Below are 16,738 nucleotides of genomic sequence, written 5' to 3'. Positions count from 1 at the left end.
CTACCACCAGGAGCGCTCTCTCTCTCTAAGCGCTCTCTCTAAGCGTTCTCTCGCTCTCTCTATGCGCTCTCGCTCTAAGCACTCTCTCTCTCTCTCTCTCTCTCTCTCTCTCTCTCTCTCTAAGCGCCCTCTCTCTCTAAGCACTCTCGCTCTCTCTAAGTGCTCTCGCTCTCTCTAAGCGCTCTCACTCTCTCAACACTCTTTCAGCGCTCTCTCTAAGCGCTCTCTCTCTCAGCGCTCTCTCTCTAAGCGCTCTCTCTCTCTAAGTGCGCTTGCTCTCTCTAAGCGCTCTCTCGCTCTAAGCGCACACTCTCTCTCTCTAAGCGCCCTCTCTCTAAGCGCCCTCTCTAAGTGCTCTCTCTAAGCACTCTTTCTAGGCGCTCTCTCTCTAAGCACTCTCTCTCTCTCTCTAAGCGCTCTCTGTGTCATGAACAGAGATCTGCAGAACTGAAGAACTGAGAATTCATGACCTTGGAGTCCAAAGCAATTTGCACATAGAACTGTGAGCATCGTTACAGACCTATTAACTACCATCTGATTGACTATAGCAAGTGCAGCCAAGACAGGGAGGGGAGGGGCTACATACAGGGGCTACATACAGGCTTGAGCTCCTCCCGGTTGACCTTCCGACGGTACAACAGCAAGGCCATGATGGTGTTTCCTGCTCGAGCTGCCTGATTGGCCGTTGGTGTCACATACAAGAAGTCCTGGAAGTCATAAGCACACAAGGAGAAAAGGTGGAATGGTCAGTCATGCGAAAGCAATGCATATAAGTATATGCATATGCATATACACATACAGAGGAATTTAGAGAATAGACTATCTAAACTATCAGTAAGTAAGGATGCTTTTAAATTCAGTTTTTACTTATTTTTAAGCAAAAAATAATTATATATAAACAGCTGTGTAATTATCACACTATAACAACTGAATTTTCTAGCTTCACTAGAGAATTTCAACTGTTTGGGGAATGAGCTTAGGACATTTTAAACATGAGAGAAGAAAAAAATGGACTAGACCAGAGAGACAAGAATACCATTCCGTAGTAGTTACTGTTGACCATGATGGGAGTCCGACCCCGAAGGTACACATACTCCTCCCACCAGTCACTCACCTGGGGGTCAAGAGAGGAGAGGAAAGAAGAAAGAGACAGAGGTCAGGAGATGAAAGCACAGGCTGTTAGTCTTGTTAGATGTGCAACTGACCTATAATGTTTTCGTACAGTAACTTAAAATTCAGAGTAATGCAAGAACTTTATTTTTCTTCACTGGCGCTGAATCTAGCAGGACTATATGTGATGTGCAGAAAGCAAGCACACAGCTCATCCAGCACCAGAATATTCAAGCTCAAAAATCAAAACAGTCAGTTTACTGAATCTACTGAATGGGAGAGCGGCGTTTGCTATGAGAGGTCAGAGGGGAAGGAGGAGAGGGGTCATGAGGACGCACATAGTTGGAAGCCCACAAGGCCTTCAGCTTGAGGTATCTCTGAAGGCGGTTTCCCAGAGTCCTTTCAAATTCAGCAGCCAATCGGGTGGTGCGCTCAAACTCACCATCACTCAGCAAGGGTCGCACGGACACCAAATACTGCCACAGAAACACAGACATGGCCACTTTTACATGTGCATTTTACTTTTACACATGCACAGGGTTTGGGTGCTGATATACATAGGGTATAAGGACATTCCACTTGCATTAAGTGCACACACAGCATTACTCACCCTCTCAAGTGTGTCTTTAATTGTTGGGACAGGAAGGTGTGGTAAGGACATCTGGTAGCTATAAAGTAGTGGCTTCCTGCTAGACAGCAAGTTCAGCAGAGTCTGTCGCCAGGCAACAACCCCCCCACCCCCCCGACACACACACACACACACACACACACACACACACACACACACACACACACACACACACACACACACACACACACACACACACACACACACAGCGAACCTCAGATGGTGAGCCAGCAACAGGTATAAAACAACACTTTGAAAGACATTACAGAAAATGCCAATGCTTACATCACCTCTGAAAGCCTACCTTTGGCTTAAAGAATCGGGGTGGCTTTGTTTACTGAAACTTAACTGAGTACTCAGCACATACAACGGCCTTCAGAGGTTCATAAGTTACTTCAGAAAGAACTGAGTGTTTATGCAACTTCAGAGTGGAGGAGCAGCAGGACATCATGTTCCTGTGGCTGATGCAGGAGTTGAGTTTCATGCATGCAACCATGGTAAACAGAGGCTAAGTGTGGGGGCGTGTGCCTCGAGGAGTTCCCATAACATAACAGAAGTGGGGCTGTATTCCCGTAATACCAGTATATTTGCCAGGCAGGTTTGGACTTGGTTTAGACTGCTGGTTTTGCAGCATGCTGTGTAGTGGGAAAGGTGGCATCTTCACATCTACAGTCACACAGGTTACGGGTTACATCACTCACTGGGAAAGAATGTTGACCTCACTTCAAAGGTGGAGGTCCTGTGTGTAAATGTACTCTATGTGTAAATGCACTTTGTTGTCTATACCTGATTCCCATTGGTCAACCTGGTTTTGATTACTGCTGTTCCTTTGGAATACCAGGGGGTATAAAAGCAGGAGGATTTTGAATTTCTCCCACCTTGAGGCACTCTGCATTGGTGAAAATAACTTTGTTTTCATGGGGTATCTTTTATTACTTTGATTTAAAGTAATTGTTGTTAATTTTATTGCTGGTTAATTAATAAATATGGTTAATTGTTTAACCATGCTCTCTCTTGGTTATATATATATAGTAGGCCAGATTAACTCATATAAGTATCAGAAAGAGGTAAATGTATGCTAACACTGATTCCCTATAATGTATCCTATCTGCTGTGTACATTTATTAGGCCATTCCCATAAGTGAGAAAGGGTAAACCTCTAACAAAGCAGGCTAATCATAGTTTCATAGCTTTCAGTTTCATAGTCTTTTATGACTGCAAAATGTTATGACTGCAATTTTATCATCAAGCATACCAGGGGGGGAATCGCAGAGGGAAAAACACAATTAAAACTGTGCGTCCCTCTGTGGTAAGCGTCTGTATTCCTTGCACAGCTGGAGCCTTTAGCCAAGGCCAGGATGTACGTCAGCAGGACAAGGCACCTTTCTCTTGGCTTTATCATCGCTAAGCCATAATCCATAACCTACATCCCTGGTTCTCAGTAGTGAAGACTGGACACTAACCACCCAGATTTTGGTGGTGGTGGAGATCCGGCCATGCTGTTCAAACATCCAGTGGTGGTAGGACAGTAGCAGCTTTAGACAGAACCTCAGGGCCAAGATCACAGAGAGCCAGAGCAGGGTGCTGTACAGCAATGCCGATACGACTGTCTGCCCATGGCCACTCAGAGACACACTGTTGAGGGGGGCAGTGAGAGAGACCATTACTAACCACTGCAATGCAAAACAAAATAAATTTAAACAAAATAAATTAAAATTCACTATCATTTACCAAGCTGAAATAGTCATAACAGACCATGTTTTTATTTATTAAGTTAAGGATTAAGTTAATCCTTAATAGAATTTTAAAAGGGAATACCACTTGTTCCACTAGGTGACACCAGGGAGTTAAGTTATTTAAAAAAACATGCTGATGCAGGAATGGGTTGGCTGTGTCACACTGGCTTTCTGTTAATAAGGACTATTCAGAGTGCCATTATAAGATGGCTGTCATTTTGTATGCTGCTAGGCCTCTGCTAAGACACAACCTAAAGTTAACTCCTAAATCTTTACAGCATTATTCACTAGAATGACATTAACCCACTAAAGCCTCAGGCAGCAAGACTCAAGGAGAATAGGTACTGTTACCTGAGTGGGAGGTGTTTCTGGATCACAGCAATGAGACCCATTGAGGGATCAGACTGTAAGTATAGACTGGCCAGGATTGCTATGACAACAAAGAGCCAGGAGGAGAGGCTAGCAGGGTAGACACCCTTCAGGACTCCGTTCTGCCCAGAGAGAAGCGTCAAAGGCACTCAGTAATGTCCACATAGGTGCATAACACAAACAAGCACGCACATGCAAAGAGATCTGATATACATGCACACATGCACAGAGGTCTGAACTCTGCAGAATTAAACAGAAGAATGTAAAGGTAAAATTAATTAAACTCATTTAGATTAATGAAAAAGCCAGAAAAAAAGTTAACCACACATAGCACATTCACAGAAAGATACAGAGCAAGATTGTTCATAATGTTGCCTTTCCAACCTCATTTAACTACACGTCCTTTTAAGTGTTCTGCCAGAGAGAAGGGTCGTGTGTCGATTAATGTGGAACAGGTGTGTGCACACACAAAAATAACTCAATCTAAACTTTAGTTAATGGGATTCTATGGAAATGTTTAGGTTTAAATAATGTGATTTCTTTAATTAAAAACAGAGAACTTGTGTCTCAGGGATTAACAATGAAAGACTTAAAAAGGTATCCCAAACACCATCAGTGCAGTAATGCATGCACTACTCAAAAATTCAGCGTCAGTGAAGTCCCATGAAACAGCAACTGTGTAGAAATTTTAAGTAGATGCACATCCATGAATCAGGTGGCTGCCAAAATGAACCAGGTCATAGTTCACCTTCATTCTGCTGATTCGCTTCTTCCAGGAGCGCATGCCTGACAGGTAGATTTGCCTGAGCGCCTGCCGAGAGAGCTGCAAGTCGATGCCCTCTGGAGTGATGGTGAACTGGAACGCCACTGCCTGGTGGGCCTCCGCCATGACAGCAAACACAGCCAAACTGCATAGTGTGCACACACACACACACACCACATAGGGTTAGGCACATTGTTTAGTAATAAAATTGGAAGCTTTGCAGACAGACAGACAGACAAATCCATGACTGAGTGATCATGTCACTGAATTATCAGTAAATTGTCTTTACCAGCTCAGAGTATCTAAAAACTAATGACTTTTAAGACTTTGTTAAAACCTCTGAGAATAAAAACACCATTACCACAGCAGGGTTGCCAACTCTCACACATTGAGCGTGAGACACACGCATTTGACAGTCTTCAAACGCTCTCACGCCACAAAACCGATTTCTCACGCCGGAAAAAAAATCTACTTTACTTACCTCTGATCCACATATATGATTCAATGAGTTACTAGTTCGCTCTGGCGCCAACCACTGGCGATTGATCGATCGCGATATAATACTTAGTATGTGTCCATTTACACCCCGCCCGGTAACAATTTACGTTCGCCCCAAATTAAATGTAATGCCACTCTTCGGAAATGACCGAAATTTAATACTGTAAGATTTGCTCGGGTAATCACAAGCGGTTTTCTCTCCAACGATTTATTCGAGTCAACAGCAAGTTCTCGCACTCGCTTCCCTCATTCTCTCTCGAGGCCCTGTTTGGACCCCCATTCACACACAACAACTTAAAGGAACATATAATAATCCCTTAAGGATCATTACAATATGTTTTAAGACCTTAAAATTGTATATTTTATTTAAGACCTTTCCATGCATTTTAAGGATACGCAATGGACCCTGCAGGTCTTAATTACACAAATTTCTCCTTTTCATTCCAACATGTAAATTATAGCTACATATATAACTATACAAATCATACAACATATCTCAGACTTAATCAAACACAATGCAGCACACTCAGAGCCTCGCACTGCCATCAGCTAACAGACGAGGCTGAAGTTGGTTACTTATTCGCAGTTTGAGATTCGTTTGGTTACTTATTCGCAGCTCCGCATTCGGCGGCTGAAGTTGGTTACTTATTCAAAAAGGTTATGTTCACGGCAGGGTATCTGCACATTTTTAAATCTCAAATTCAATGACTTTTAAGACCTTTTTAATACCTCTCACAAGAAAAAATAACACTATTACTGGGGATGCAGGTGTGTTCCACATCGTTGACGGGGGGGGGGGGGGGGGGGGGATTGCTGGCGAACGAGAATTGAAGTTCACATCGCGCCAGAACAACTGAACAACACACACTTATAATAATTTAATGCCTCCCCTCATAAAATTCCAGACATTTTAAGACATTTTTAGGCCTTGAATATGGAAAACTAAATTTAAGACATTTTAAGACTTTTTAAGGACCCGCGGGTACCCTGACTGTTCACGATGCGTGTTTGCTGCGCACTTTGTTTAAAAGCGATAGATTAAACGTTACATTAAACGAGCGTAGGAGCAGACATTTAAGAGGTTATTGCTTCCCATACTGATTTTGTGAATGTAAAAAATAAAAATATAATGAAAGCATTTCATTTGTAAAATGGTTTCCATTTCAAGTCGTTTCAATTGTATGCAGTTTGTACATGATGATTGAATTCGTCAACATTTCTAACGTAAGGAAACATTCTTAGATTTGAAAACTAAAAACACAGAAATGCTGTTCTAAAACACAAATAATCGGAAGAAGAAATACCAGCACACAACATGGCATATTGAGCAGTGGGCAGATAGGTGAACGCATTTTAAAGGGGCAGTTTAAGAGGATTATTGAAAGCCTTATTGATGGTGGGCCAGAGAAATAACAAATGCATCATAAAGAACAGGTCACTCCCTAAAAGAGGAACCTGATTTTAGCCTGATCCAACATCATATTATACCTTAAATCTAACTGGAAACACGGCATATTGAGTAGTTAAGTGCACAGAGAGCGCACTGAAATGGTTCAGAGGGGCAATTTCAGAGGTGTGCTGTATGCCTATAAGGCGTCGGGCCAGACAAATAACACATGCATCATACATAACTAGTTCCTATATGTATGAGCAACCTGATTTTGGCCTGGCCCAGAATCATTTTAGCCCTCAAATCTAACTGGAAACATGACATATTGAGTAAGCACACAGGTGAAATGGTTCACAGGTTCATGTTCAGAGGCCTGCTGTATGCCTGTAATGTCTTGGGCCAGGCAAAACTCAATTGTATCATACATAACTAGTTCCCATATGTATGAAGAACCTGGTTTTGGCCTGGCCCAGAATCATTTTAGCCCTCAAATCTAACTGGAAACATGGCATATTGAGTAAAGCGCACAGGTGAAATGGATCAGAGGGGCAAGTTCAGAGGCCTGCTGTATGCCTGTAATGTCTTGGTCCAGGCAAAACTCAATTGAATCATACATAACTAGTTCCTATATATAAGAGAAACCTGTTTTTGGCCTGGCCCAGAATCATTTTATGCCTCAAATCTAACTGGAAACATGACATATTGAGTAAGCACACAGGTGAAATGGTTCACAGGTTCATGTTCAGAGGCCTGCTGTATGCCTGTAATGTCTTGGGCCAGGCAAAACTCAATTGTATCATACATAACTAGTTCCCATATGTATGAAGAACCTGGTTTTGGCCTGGCCCAGAATCATTTTAGCCCTCAAATCTAACTGGAAACATGGCATATTGAGTAAAGCGCACAGGTGAAATAGTTCAGAGGGGCAATTTCAGAGGCCTGCTGTATGCCTGTAATGTCTTGGGCCAGGCAAAACTCAATTGTATCATACATAACTAGTTCCTATATGTATGAGGAACCTGGTTTTGGCCTGGCCCAGAATCATTTTAGCCCTCAAATCTAACTGGAAACACGGCATATTGAGTAAAGCGCACAGGTGAAATAGTTCAGAGGGGCAATTTCAGAGGCCTGCTGTATGCCTGTAATGTCTTGGGCCAGGCAAAACTCAATTGAATCATACACAAGTAGTTCCTATATGTATGAGGAACCTGATTTTAGCCTGGCCCAGAATCACTTTATGCCTCAAATCTAACTGGAAACATGACATATTGAGTAGTTAAGCACACAGGTGAAATGGGTCATACGGCCAAGTTCAGAGGCCTGCTGTATGCCTGTAATGTCTTGGGCCAGGCAAAACTCAATTAAATCATACACAACTACTTCCTATATGTATGAGGAACCTGTTTTTAGCCTGGCCCAGAATTATTTTAGCCCTCAAATCTAACTGCAAACATGGCACTAATTCAGCCTGGTTTATACTTTCGCGAGCGACCGTAGCGCGCGACTCCGCCCACTTCGCGCGACCCTGCGCGAGCGGTGTAGGCGTTTATATTGACTAGGGGTGCCGATTCACATTTTTCACTTCCGATACCGATTCAGATATCTGAGGCTTAGTATCAACCGATACTGATCCGATACCGATCTGATAGAGTAAAACAGTGCTGAATCGACTTAAAACATTTTTTTTTTAAACACAGACATACTGAATTACAGTTTATTGAAAACTCTGCACCAGTATAGCACACTTAAACACACATAAAAACATATAAAAACAACACAACTTGCATTTGTTCAGTCAGTGCAATTATGAATATAACATTGAATGTAAAATACCAAAGAACCTGTAACAGACAAAAACAATAGGTTCACAACTTTGGTCAAACATGAAAAAAATAAACTGCAAGAAACCTTTGAAATGGTTCAAGAATTCGAGAGGTGCACGACCTCGCGAACGGGGCGGAGCCACAGCGATCCTGACGCCGTGTGTGTAAGAGATATTAAATGCTGGATGTCTCTAAACTTCCTCCAACTAAATGAGGACAAAACAGAAGTTCTCCTTGTGGGCCCTAAGGCCGCTAGACAAAAAATTCCAGATCTAATGCTTAATCTTGCAGACTATCCCATTACACCTGGCACAGTAGCCAAAAACCTAGGCGTCATACTCGACTCCGACCTATCATTTGATAAATACATAGATAATACTACTAGGATAGCTTTTCTACATCTCCGCAACATTGCCAAATTAAGAAATGCATTATCACAGGATGATGCAGAAAAATTGGTGCACGCCTTTGTTAGCTCTAGATTAGACTACTGCAATGCACTACTGTCAGGATGTTCAAATAGGAATCTAAAGGAATCTTCAAATCGTTCAAAATGCCACAGCCAGAGTTCTGACCAGAACTAGAAAATTTCAACATATTACACCAGTCCTATCAGCTCTGCATTGGCTCCCAGTTAAATTCTGTATTGATTTTAAAATTCTATTATTAACATATAAAGCACTGCACGGGCTTGCTCCTGAATACCTCCAGGAACTTATTTCCTACTATGAACCCCCACGTCCACTAAGATCACAGGTTGCTGGTCTTTTATTAGTTCCACAAATTAAAAAGGTAACAGCAGGGGGAAGAGCCTTTTCTTATAAGGCCCCCCAGCTTTGGAACAACCTTCCAAAATGTGTACGGGACTCTGACACAGTCACAATCTTTAAGTCTAGGTTGAAAACCCACCTATTTGGTTTAGCATTTGATAATTAACATCCCCCCTTAGATAAAGGTACAGCTAGGCTGTAATAATTTAATTTAATGCCGGAGTTGCTGCCACACTCCAGAAATGTGTCCTGTATATGTCCTCATACAGAGCTAATTTTCCCTGTTTTATTTTCTCCACATGGCTGCCCGCCTGCTCGAGGAAAAATGAGATGAGGAGAGACAAGCGATCCATCCAGTGCCAGCCACCTACTGCCTGACCGGATGAGCCTACACCATGATGGACATTACTACATCTTTTCCTTATTTCTTTCTGTTTAAATTGTTGTTGTTGTCATGGTGACCGGTGTCGGCCAGAGGAGGATGGGTTCCCCCCCTGAGTCTTGGTTCCTCTCAAGGTTTCTTCCTCATGCAAAAAAAAAAAAACTAGGCAGTTTTTTCTTGCTACTGTCGCCCTTGGCTTGCTCACTGGGGGCTAGGACTCGGCACTTGTAAAGCTGCTTTGTGACAACAACTGTTGTAAAAAGCGCTATATAAATAAAATTTGATTGATTGAGACCAGCACAGAAGAGTGTGACTGAGACAAGAGAAGTCTAACTTAATGCAATGGTACTCACGCATCACTCTTCTTTGACTCAGTGAGTGTCTGTGTATATCAGATCAGCCCAGGACTGGGCCATCTGCTAAGCCACCTTGGGCCACCAGAGGGAGGCAAAGGACAGCTTCAAGATAATCAGGAAACTTGGTTTCCCCTCTTTCTGAAAAGTAGCTCACAGATTTCCTGCGGTTCAGTCTTCTTGCGAAAAACTAGGCTGGTATGGCCCTCACAGGCTGCTTCGCTGGCTTTCCATTCCTTCTTCCCTTGCCTCCACAATGGAAATAAGTAATTGGTTTGTGTTATTCCTGAATGTTTCTACACCATATGGTATGCAATGTGGATATCATTTGTGTAAAATACAAAATGGTCTAATCAATCAAGTCAAATCGTCCCCCTTTTTAACTGGTACGGCCCATTTTTGTTCAGTTTCGTTTTCCTTTTGCTATACCGAGTGCACCCCCAGTTAGCATAAAGGAAACAACTTTCAGGCCACCTCTCCTCCGCTGGTAATGTGTTGGCTAGCTGAGAATGGTGACTCTAACTCTGGGTCTTTTAAAATGGGGGAAAAAAAAAATTTTATGTGCCGTATTTGGTCAATTGTGATTTTTACACCGCAATCGAAATTTGTCCTCTGCTTTTAACCCATCTGTGCAGTTAGAACACACACACACACACACACACTAGTGATTACTAGGGGGCTGTGTACACGTGCCCAGAACGGTGGGCAGCCCTAGCCCGACGCCCGGGGAGCAGTTGGGGTTAGTTGCCTTGCTCAAGGGCACCTCAGTCATGGCCTCAGGTCTGGGAACCCATGACCTTCCGGTCACAAGACCAGTTCCCTACCACCAGGCCATGACTGCCCCCTCTCCCTGGAGGACCTTCTGCATTAGTCCCCCATTTCCAACCAGAGATGTCCTGGTCGAACCAGAGCTAGTCACCTGATATTTTTTCCATTTCCTTTTAGGTTCTTGAGCTTGAGCTCCAGCCTGCACTTGGATCGTTATCATTAGGTGATCAGTTTGCCCTGGTCTCCCAGTTTGCCCTGGTCTCCCAGTCTCCTGTGTTGGTGTGAACATCGGAAGCTTTGGTACACCTAGCACTGAAGGATCTGAAACCTGCACACAAGCGTGCATGCTCTGCCCTGTTTGGGAGGAAATTCAATCGTTTCCCAACACATGGGTTATCCCATAAACCCACAAACATATAATGAAATAATGAAAATAGAATAATGCAAAAACAGAATAAACAGAATAATGCAAAATTGGGGAGGGGCTCTGAATTCTCTCTCTAGACTAGCTTTGGGTTTTGTATCTAGAGTATCTAGAAAGGCTATATAAGTTGAACATTCATTCATTCATTATGCAACATTTAAGATCAAATTCATTGAGAGAATACTGAACAATTCTTTAAAGAACATGATCACGTTCAGCAGCTACTGTCAAATACTTTAGAGCAGCTTTTGATGCCATTGTTTACTATCAAAGACATAATGAAGCAATAGTCTACTGTCATTGTGTCTATAACTTAATGGATCTCAAAGGCACCACACAGACTCTTTTTACCTTTGGATCCATAGCCAGTGGAGTGGTAGAGGAGATGCACATTGCACTAAAACATGGAATATACATTTGGAGGCACAGGAACGTGCTACCATGTGGCACCCAGGTGTATTACAATCACAACATACCTGTTTCCAAGGAACTTGGAAAACCTGCTTTATTTGTTTTTCTGGTTCTCTGATGCAATTTGTTGTGGGGGGGTGCGGCGGTGACGAATGTAAACTGTTGAGGGGGGGGGGGGGGGGGGGTTTAAAATAAGAGCGGATAGCGCGATTGAAAAAAAATTATTAAAAAAACATTATGTTCACAAACATAATATTCACAAACATTATGTGTCTCTCCCCCATATACTGATATAATGGGGTGGTCCAGATAGGCCAACCTAAGTGTTGCATTGACTGACAATACAGTGTCCTGTTGTATGACACTGGCATGCTTTTTTATATAAAGTACATAAGACCACAAGTGCCTTCAGCCAGAACTCAATGGTGCACTGGAACTGTGACCCTAATGGTGTATACACAAAGGACATACAGCTGCTGTTCTAAATAGGACAGAACCCTCTCAGCATGATCAATAACAGTGGGTATGGATGCATATTTAAGAATGGAAACAGCCTCCTCCTTTACACGGATAACATCAAGCTGTATGCCAGGACAGAAAGGAAAATTAATTAATTGGAAAATTGATAAAGACAGAAGGAAGCAATATACCACAAAGCCCCATAACAGAACTGGAGGGCAGTTGAGTTAATGCCAAGGTTGCCCCATTGGTGACCGCAGCATTTGGTGCTGTGACCCTTAAAACTGGAAGAGTGTCTCTATCCAATCCCAGGAAACATCAATCTGAGTCCAACAGAAAATAGACTCTGGTAGAAGGCCCGGGCGTGAGGAAAACACATGACCACCCACTGGATTTATTAACAAAACAATTTTAACTGTTAAAGTGACTAGCATAACTGTGACAGTAGCTAAAATATGAAGCTTAGGTTGCTGCAGGTTGCTCTAACCTCCATCCATCAGACTCCAGTACACTGAAGTACAGGGGAAAGACACACAAACACAAACACACTCTGTTCTATACTATCAGTCGTAATTCTATGGTAAATTCTTGACCAGCTTACCTACACCAAGAGAGATCTGCCTGCCAGGGACAGACAGAGGTAGGGGGTAGTTATGGTGATGGCGTGCAAAGAGTGCTAAGAACTCTCTGATATTTGAGAGTGGAGGCAGGCAGAGTCGCTGCATGTAGACGGAGCATTTGAGAGTCAGAGTCACTGCGTGTAGATGAGAGGATTTGCTTTAGTCAACACAGCCATTCAACTCCAGTCACACCCTCCTCCGCACAGTGTGTCATGAAGAAACACTCTGGATGTTCTTAAATCAATAAACTCATACTGAACTGGAACAAGTTGTGTTAAGCTGTGATTTCTGCCATAGTAAACTGCCCAGTCTGCAAAGTGGATTCAGACAGCACTCAGACCGCAACCCTGAAGGATCTGTGACACACGCATGGCACACTTTATCCAATTATCGTAACCATTAGTATAACAAACAAACAAACTGAAATCAGCGTTACTACTTTCCATTGTGGGTTCATGAGGACTAGTACACCCCCCACCCCACCCCCTTTCCAGCTGTTTATAAGCATCCAGCCGTGTGTGCGGGGCTTGCCTGTACATCTGCAGACATGTAGAAGTATTTGTCTTCTCATAATTGCTCTTGGCTCAACAAAAGAAAAACAAGCATTGCTAAGCCATAATCCGTCAAAACAAGTAGCCCAGTCGCATCTTTCTGGAGAAACAACAGTTACCTTTTAATGAAAACGAAGTACGTTTTAATAACTTTAGTAATAATCAACATATTATTTTATCAGATGGGAATCATTTAAGGACGTCCTAAACATTTGTTGACTACAAATAATAATGCTGCCAAGAATGTAAAAGATTATCTTCAGCATGTCGTTATTACGAGATCTTATGTCATTATTACGAGACAAGAGCATAAAACAAGTTGTATTACATTAGTGCATCCAAACGATTGTGGTAGTATAAAGAAGTATAAAGTATACTTGAAAATCCTTGAAACTGTAACTGTATTTCATTTCACAACAAATGGCTATCTGACTGAACAATTCGCTTGTATTACGTTAACAAATATGAGCCTCTTGTAATTCCAGGGCGAAACATGAGAGAATGTGAAGACGTTAAGATTGGGCGTATTGAAAATAAACAACCATTAAATAAAATACAGTATATTCTATCTTGGAAAACTAAGTTAGCTACCGCAAAATATCCTAACCAAACTAGCATATATTTTAAGTATACATTAATACACCAACAAGCTTATGTAATACACATATTCTTCTGCTATTACCAAACACGGTACCCTCTTTTTAATGTGATAAAAAGTAAATTATTTCGAATAATTTCGAGTCTATGTGTATTTGTATAAATTTGTAACATAATTAAATGGAAGGTGCTGGAAAATATTGAAAATGGACTTTGAAAGTGTCGTACAAGTGCTTGAATTCCACCTTGTAAAGGTGGAAACATGACTTTATTCATTGCGCTGAAGCGCAGAAAATCGAGGTGCACGACCTCGCGACACGACAGCGCGCGGGGCCAACGCGCATGGGCGGAGCCATGGCGATTGCGTCATTTTTGACGCGCGGACCCTCGCGCAAGTCTCGATGCGTCAAGTATAAACCTAGCTTTGTCGAGGTGACTTTAGTACATTCAAAATAACATGTCAACAATTTAAAATACGTCTATTCCTGACGTAAACAAAGTTGTAGGTGTTTGTTTTGGTTGGCAGAAATAAGAATTTGTATATTTTGACACTTTTGCTGATACTGTCTTGAAGCTATTGAAGAAAGTTTTGCGAATATGCGAACATGAAACCAACTTTACCGCAGTATGTCGTTTAACGACATAATATATCATAAAAACGAGATATTTTTTCGTAATAAAGAGATAAGATCTCGTAATAACGACATGCTGAATATTTTTTAACTTTTCTTTCTACGGAAATAAGTTTCCGTAGTTGACCAGCCTTTTAACCATAAAAAATAATCCCGAGTCTTAGCCTAGTCACTGTGTCTAGAAGTCTATATTGATGTGGAGGGATAATACAGTTAATCTGCGACGCAACAAAATCTACTTCGGAAAATATCAACTTAACCCACTATATCACCAATTAATTTTAGGCAGACATGCGAGTGAACGCCGGTCTCTGGACTTCACCCATGTAAATTACTCATGAAACTTCAGATGATACACGAGATAACGCGCGAGATAACGAGATACTTTTACATACTGCGCTACAACTCACAGTATAGGATACCAGTACCAGTATGATAACCAGGCATATAGCTACTCTATGGACTTTTTTAAATATATCAAATATGTTGTCTTTGAGGTACAATAGGTATTTGAATGAAACGTATGGTATTTGTGCTAACTTTGTTTGGGGGAGTTTGAATATTTGCGTCGTGCGTGAGAAACAGTCATCTCTAATTTTGGCTAAAACACGACCCAAACATTCACAGTTGATTACTTAAATATACACTACTCAAAGAGCCTTCTTAAAATGTTATGGGCTTGCCTTGAAAAACCTTCGAGGACCAAAGATGAATTGAAATGTTTAATCTGTCAGTTGACATTTTTCTGCTACTTGTAATTCGTAGGCAATAATTTTTAATATTGAATCTCTCTTGGTTCGTCAAACGAAAGCACGCGCGAACAGGTGTCGTTAAAATCTTTACAAGAAATATATAAAAAGAGTCCCTGTAAATATTACGTATGTCCTCCTGCAGCAAACAAAAATAATTAAAAGTAGTCCATCATACCTGTAAAGAGATTATCAGGGCAGGAATTTCAGAATATATCCGAAATAGAATTTCCTTTCCCTCCTGGTTGTAACACAACACAACAGAAAACACCCAGCCGGCAGCGTCCCGTCTCGTCTTAAAATTCACTGTGATCATTTCCTTATTTACGGTGGCCTAGACAGGCCAGCGAACTAAAAAAAGACTTATTAATTTAAGACTTGTTTTCCACCAAATAAGACAAATCGAAAAACCTAAACAAGAGAGATTTAAACAACCTAAACAAGAGATATAAAGTCACTTTAAAGATAACTGTAAAAAATGGCAAGATTAAATTTAGCTGGTAAATTCATGGGAATCAGACAAGGAAAGCAACAAAGCCCCACAGACATGGCCACTTTGAGCTGTGAACAGAGGCGTAGCGCAAAATTTTGGGGCCCCACCGCAAGGAGGCAATGAGGAGGCCCGTGCGTGAGCTAAAATCTCGCAAGCGACCGTAGCGCGCGACCCTGCACGAGTGGTGTAGGCGTTTATACTTTCGCGAGCGTCGCGAGCGTCACTGCAGTGTAAATATGGCTTTGCAGTGTTGTCCGAAACGATACGTTAACAAATACGAGCCTCTTGTAATTCCAGGACGAAACATGAGAGAACGTGAAGATGTTAAGATTGGGCGTTTTGAAAATAAACAACCATTAAATAATGTGATAAAAAGCGAATAATTTCGAGTATATGTATTAATATTAAGTATATAAATACTAAGTTTAACATGCTGGGAAATATTGAAATGGACCTTGAAAGTGATGTACAAATGCTTTAATTCCACCTTGTAAAGGTGTATGAACCCTGCAAACATGACTTTGTTCATCGTGCTGAAGCGTGCGAAGTTACAAAATTCGAGAGGTGCACGACCTCGCGAATCGACAGCGCGCGAGGCCCTCGCGCACGGGCGGAGCCACAGCGATTACGTCATTTTCGCCGCGCAGACCCTCAAGTATAAACCAGGCTTAAGCGTGGGGGAAAACATTAACATCACCCAGGAGGATGACTAAACAACAAACTCGTCCTAAGGCGGGGCCCACCTGTGTTCGGGGCCCCCCCGCAGTGCGTGCCTTGCGTGCCCCTCCCCTACGCCAGTGGCTGTGAATTTAAGCATATCTGTATAATTTTCACATGAAAAAAAACATGATTCCAGAAAATGGACAAGATCATAAACTCAGGGAAGCATATGCAGAATCAAACAAGCTAGCTTGCAGATGGAAGTCCTAGAAGCAACATCTCAAAATGTCAGGAAACAAGCATGCCGTCATTTAGCAACTGCCAAAGGATCTGTCGCAATTGCATGCTCTGGGGAAGTGTTACTACCCTTGTCTGGGCATGGAGATGTAACAGCAATACATGGTTACGCTTGAAATTTACTGTTGAATGTAATCTTGAGTAGTAAATAAACTCGCAAACAAACATGGCGAATAACTGATATTAGATATTGTTTAAGCACTGGTATGCTGTCAGGAGTAGACATATGCCAAAAATAAGCAAAAATCTAGGAAA

At 41.9% G+C, this 16,738-nt stretch overlaps 1 protein-coding gene across 2 annotated transcripts in view; it reads right to left on the bottom strand.

Annotated features, from left to right (window-relative positions):
• cpt1a2b (carnitine palmitoyltransferase 1A2b) overlaps positions 1 to 15,359 on the bottom strand; it is a 60,745-nt gene extending 45,386 nt beyond the window's left edge. For both annotated transcript variants that reach the window (XM_076996321.1, XM_076996324.1), the window contains exons 1-8: positions 15,212 to 15,359; positions 4,592 to 4,751; positions 3,826 to 3,965; positions 3,202 to 3,373; positions 1,721 to 1,822; positions 1,449 to 1,586; positions 1,037 to 1,114; positions 600 to 707 (exon numbers count right to left, since the gene is read on the bottom strand). In XM_076996321.1, coding sequence (XP_076852436.1) covers positions 600 to 707; positions 1,037 to 1,114; positions 1,449 to 1,586; positions 1,721 to 1,822; positions 3,202 to 3,373; positions 3,826 to 3,965; positions 4,592 to 4,732 — 879 coding nt within the window. In that variant the 5' untranslated portion in view covers positions 4,733 to 4,751; positions 15,212 to 15,359. The remainder of the gene's footprint in view (positions 1 to 599; positions 708 to 1,036; positions 1,115 to 1,448; positions 1,587 to 1,720; positions 1,823 to 3,201; positions 3,374 to 3,825; positions 3,966 to 4,591; positions 4,752 to 15,211) is intronic.
• Between the last annotated feature and the right edge of the window lie 1,379 nt (positions 15,360 to 16,738).

The sequence above is a fragment of the Brachyhypopomus gauderio genome, chromosome 2 (genome assembly GCF_052324685.1).
Source record: "Brachyhypopomus gauderio isolate BG-103 chromosome 2, BGAUD_0.2, whole genome shotgun sequence".
Classification (NCBI taxonomy): domain Eukaryota; kingdom Metazoa; phylum Chordata; class Actinopteri; order Gymnotiformes; family Hypopomidae; genus Brachyhypopomus; species Brachyhypopomus gauderio.
This window is presented reverse-complemented; position numbering and strand designations above follow the sequence as displayed.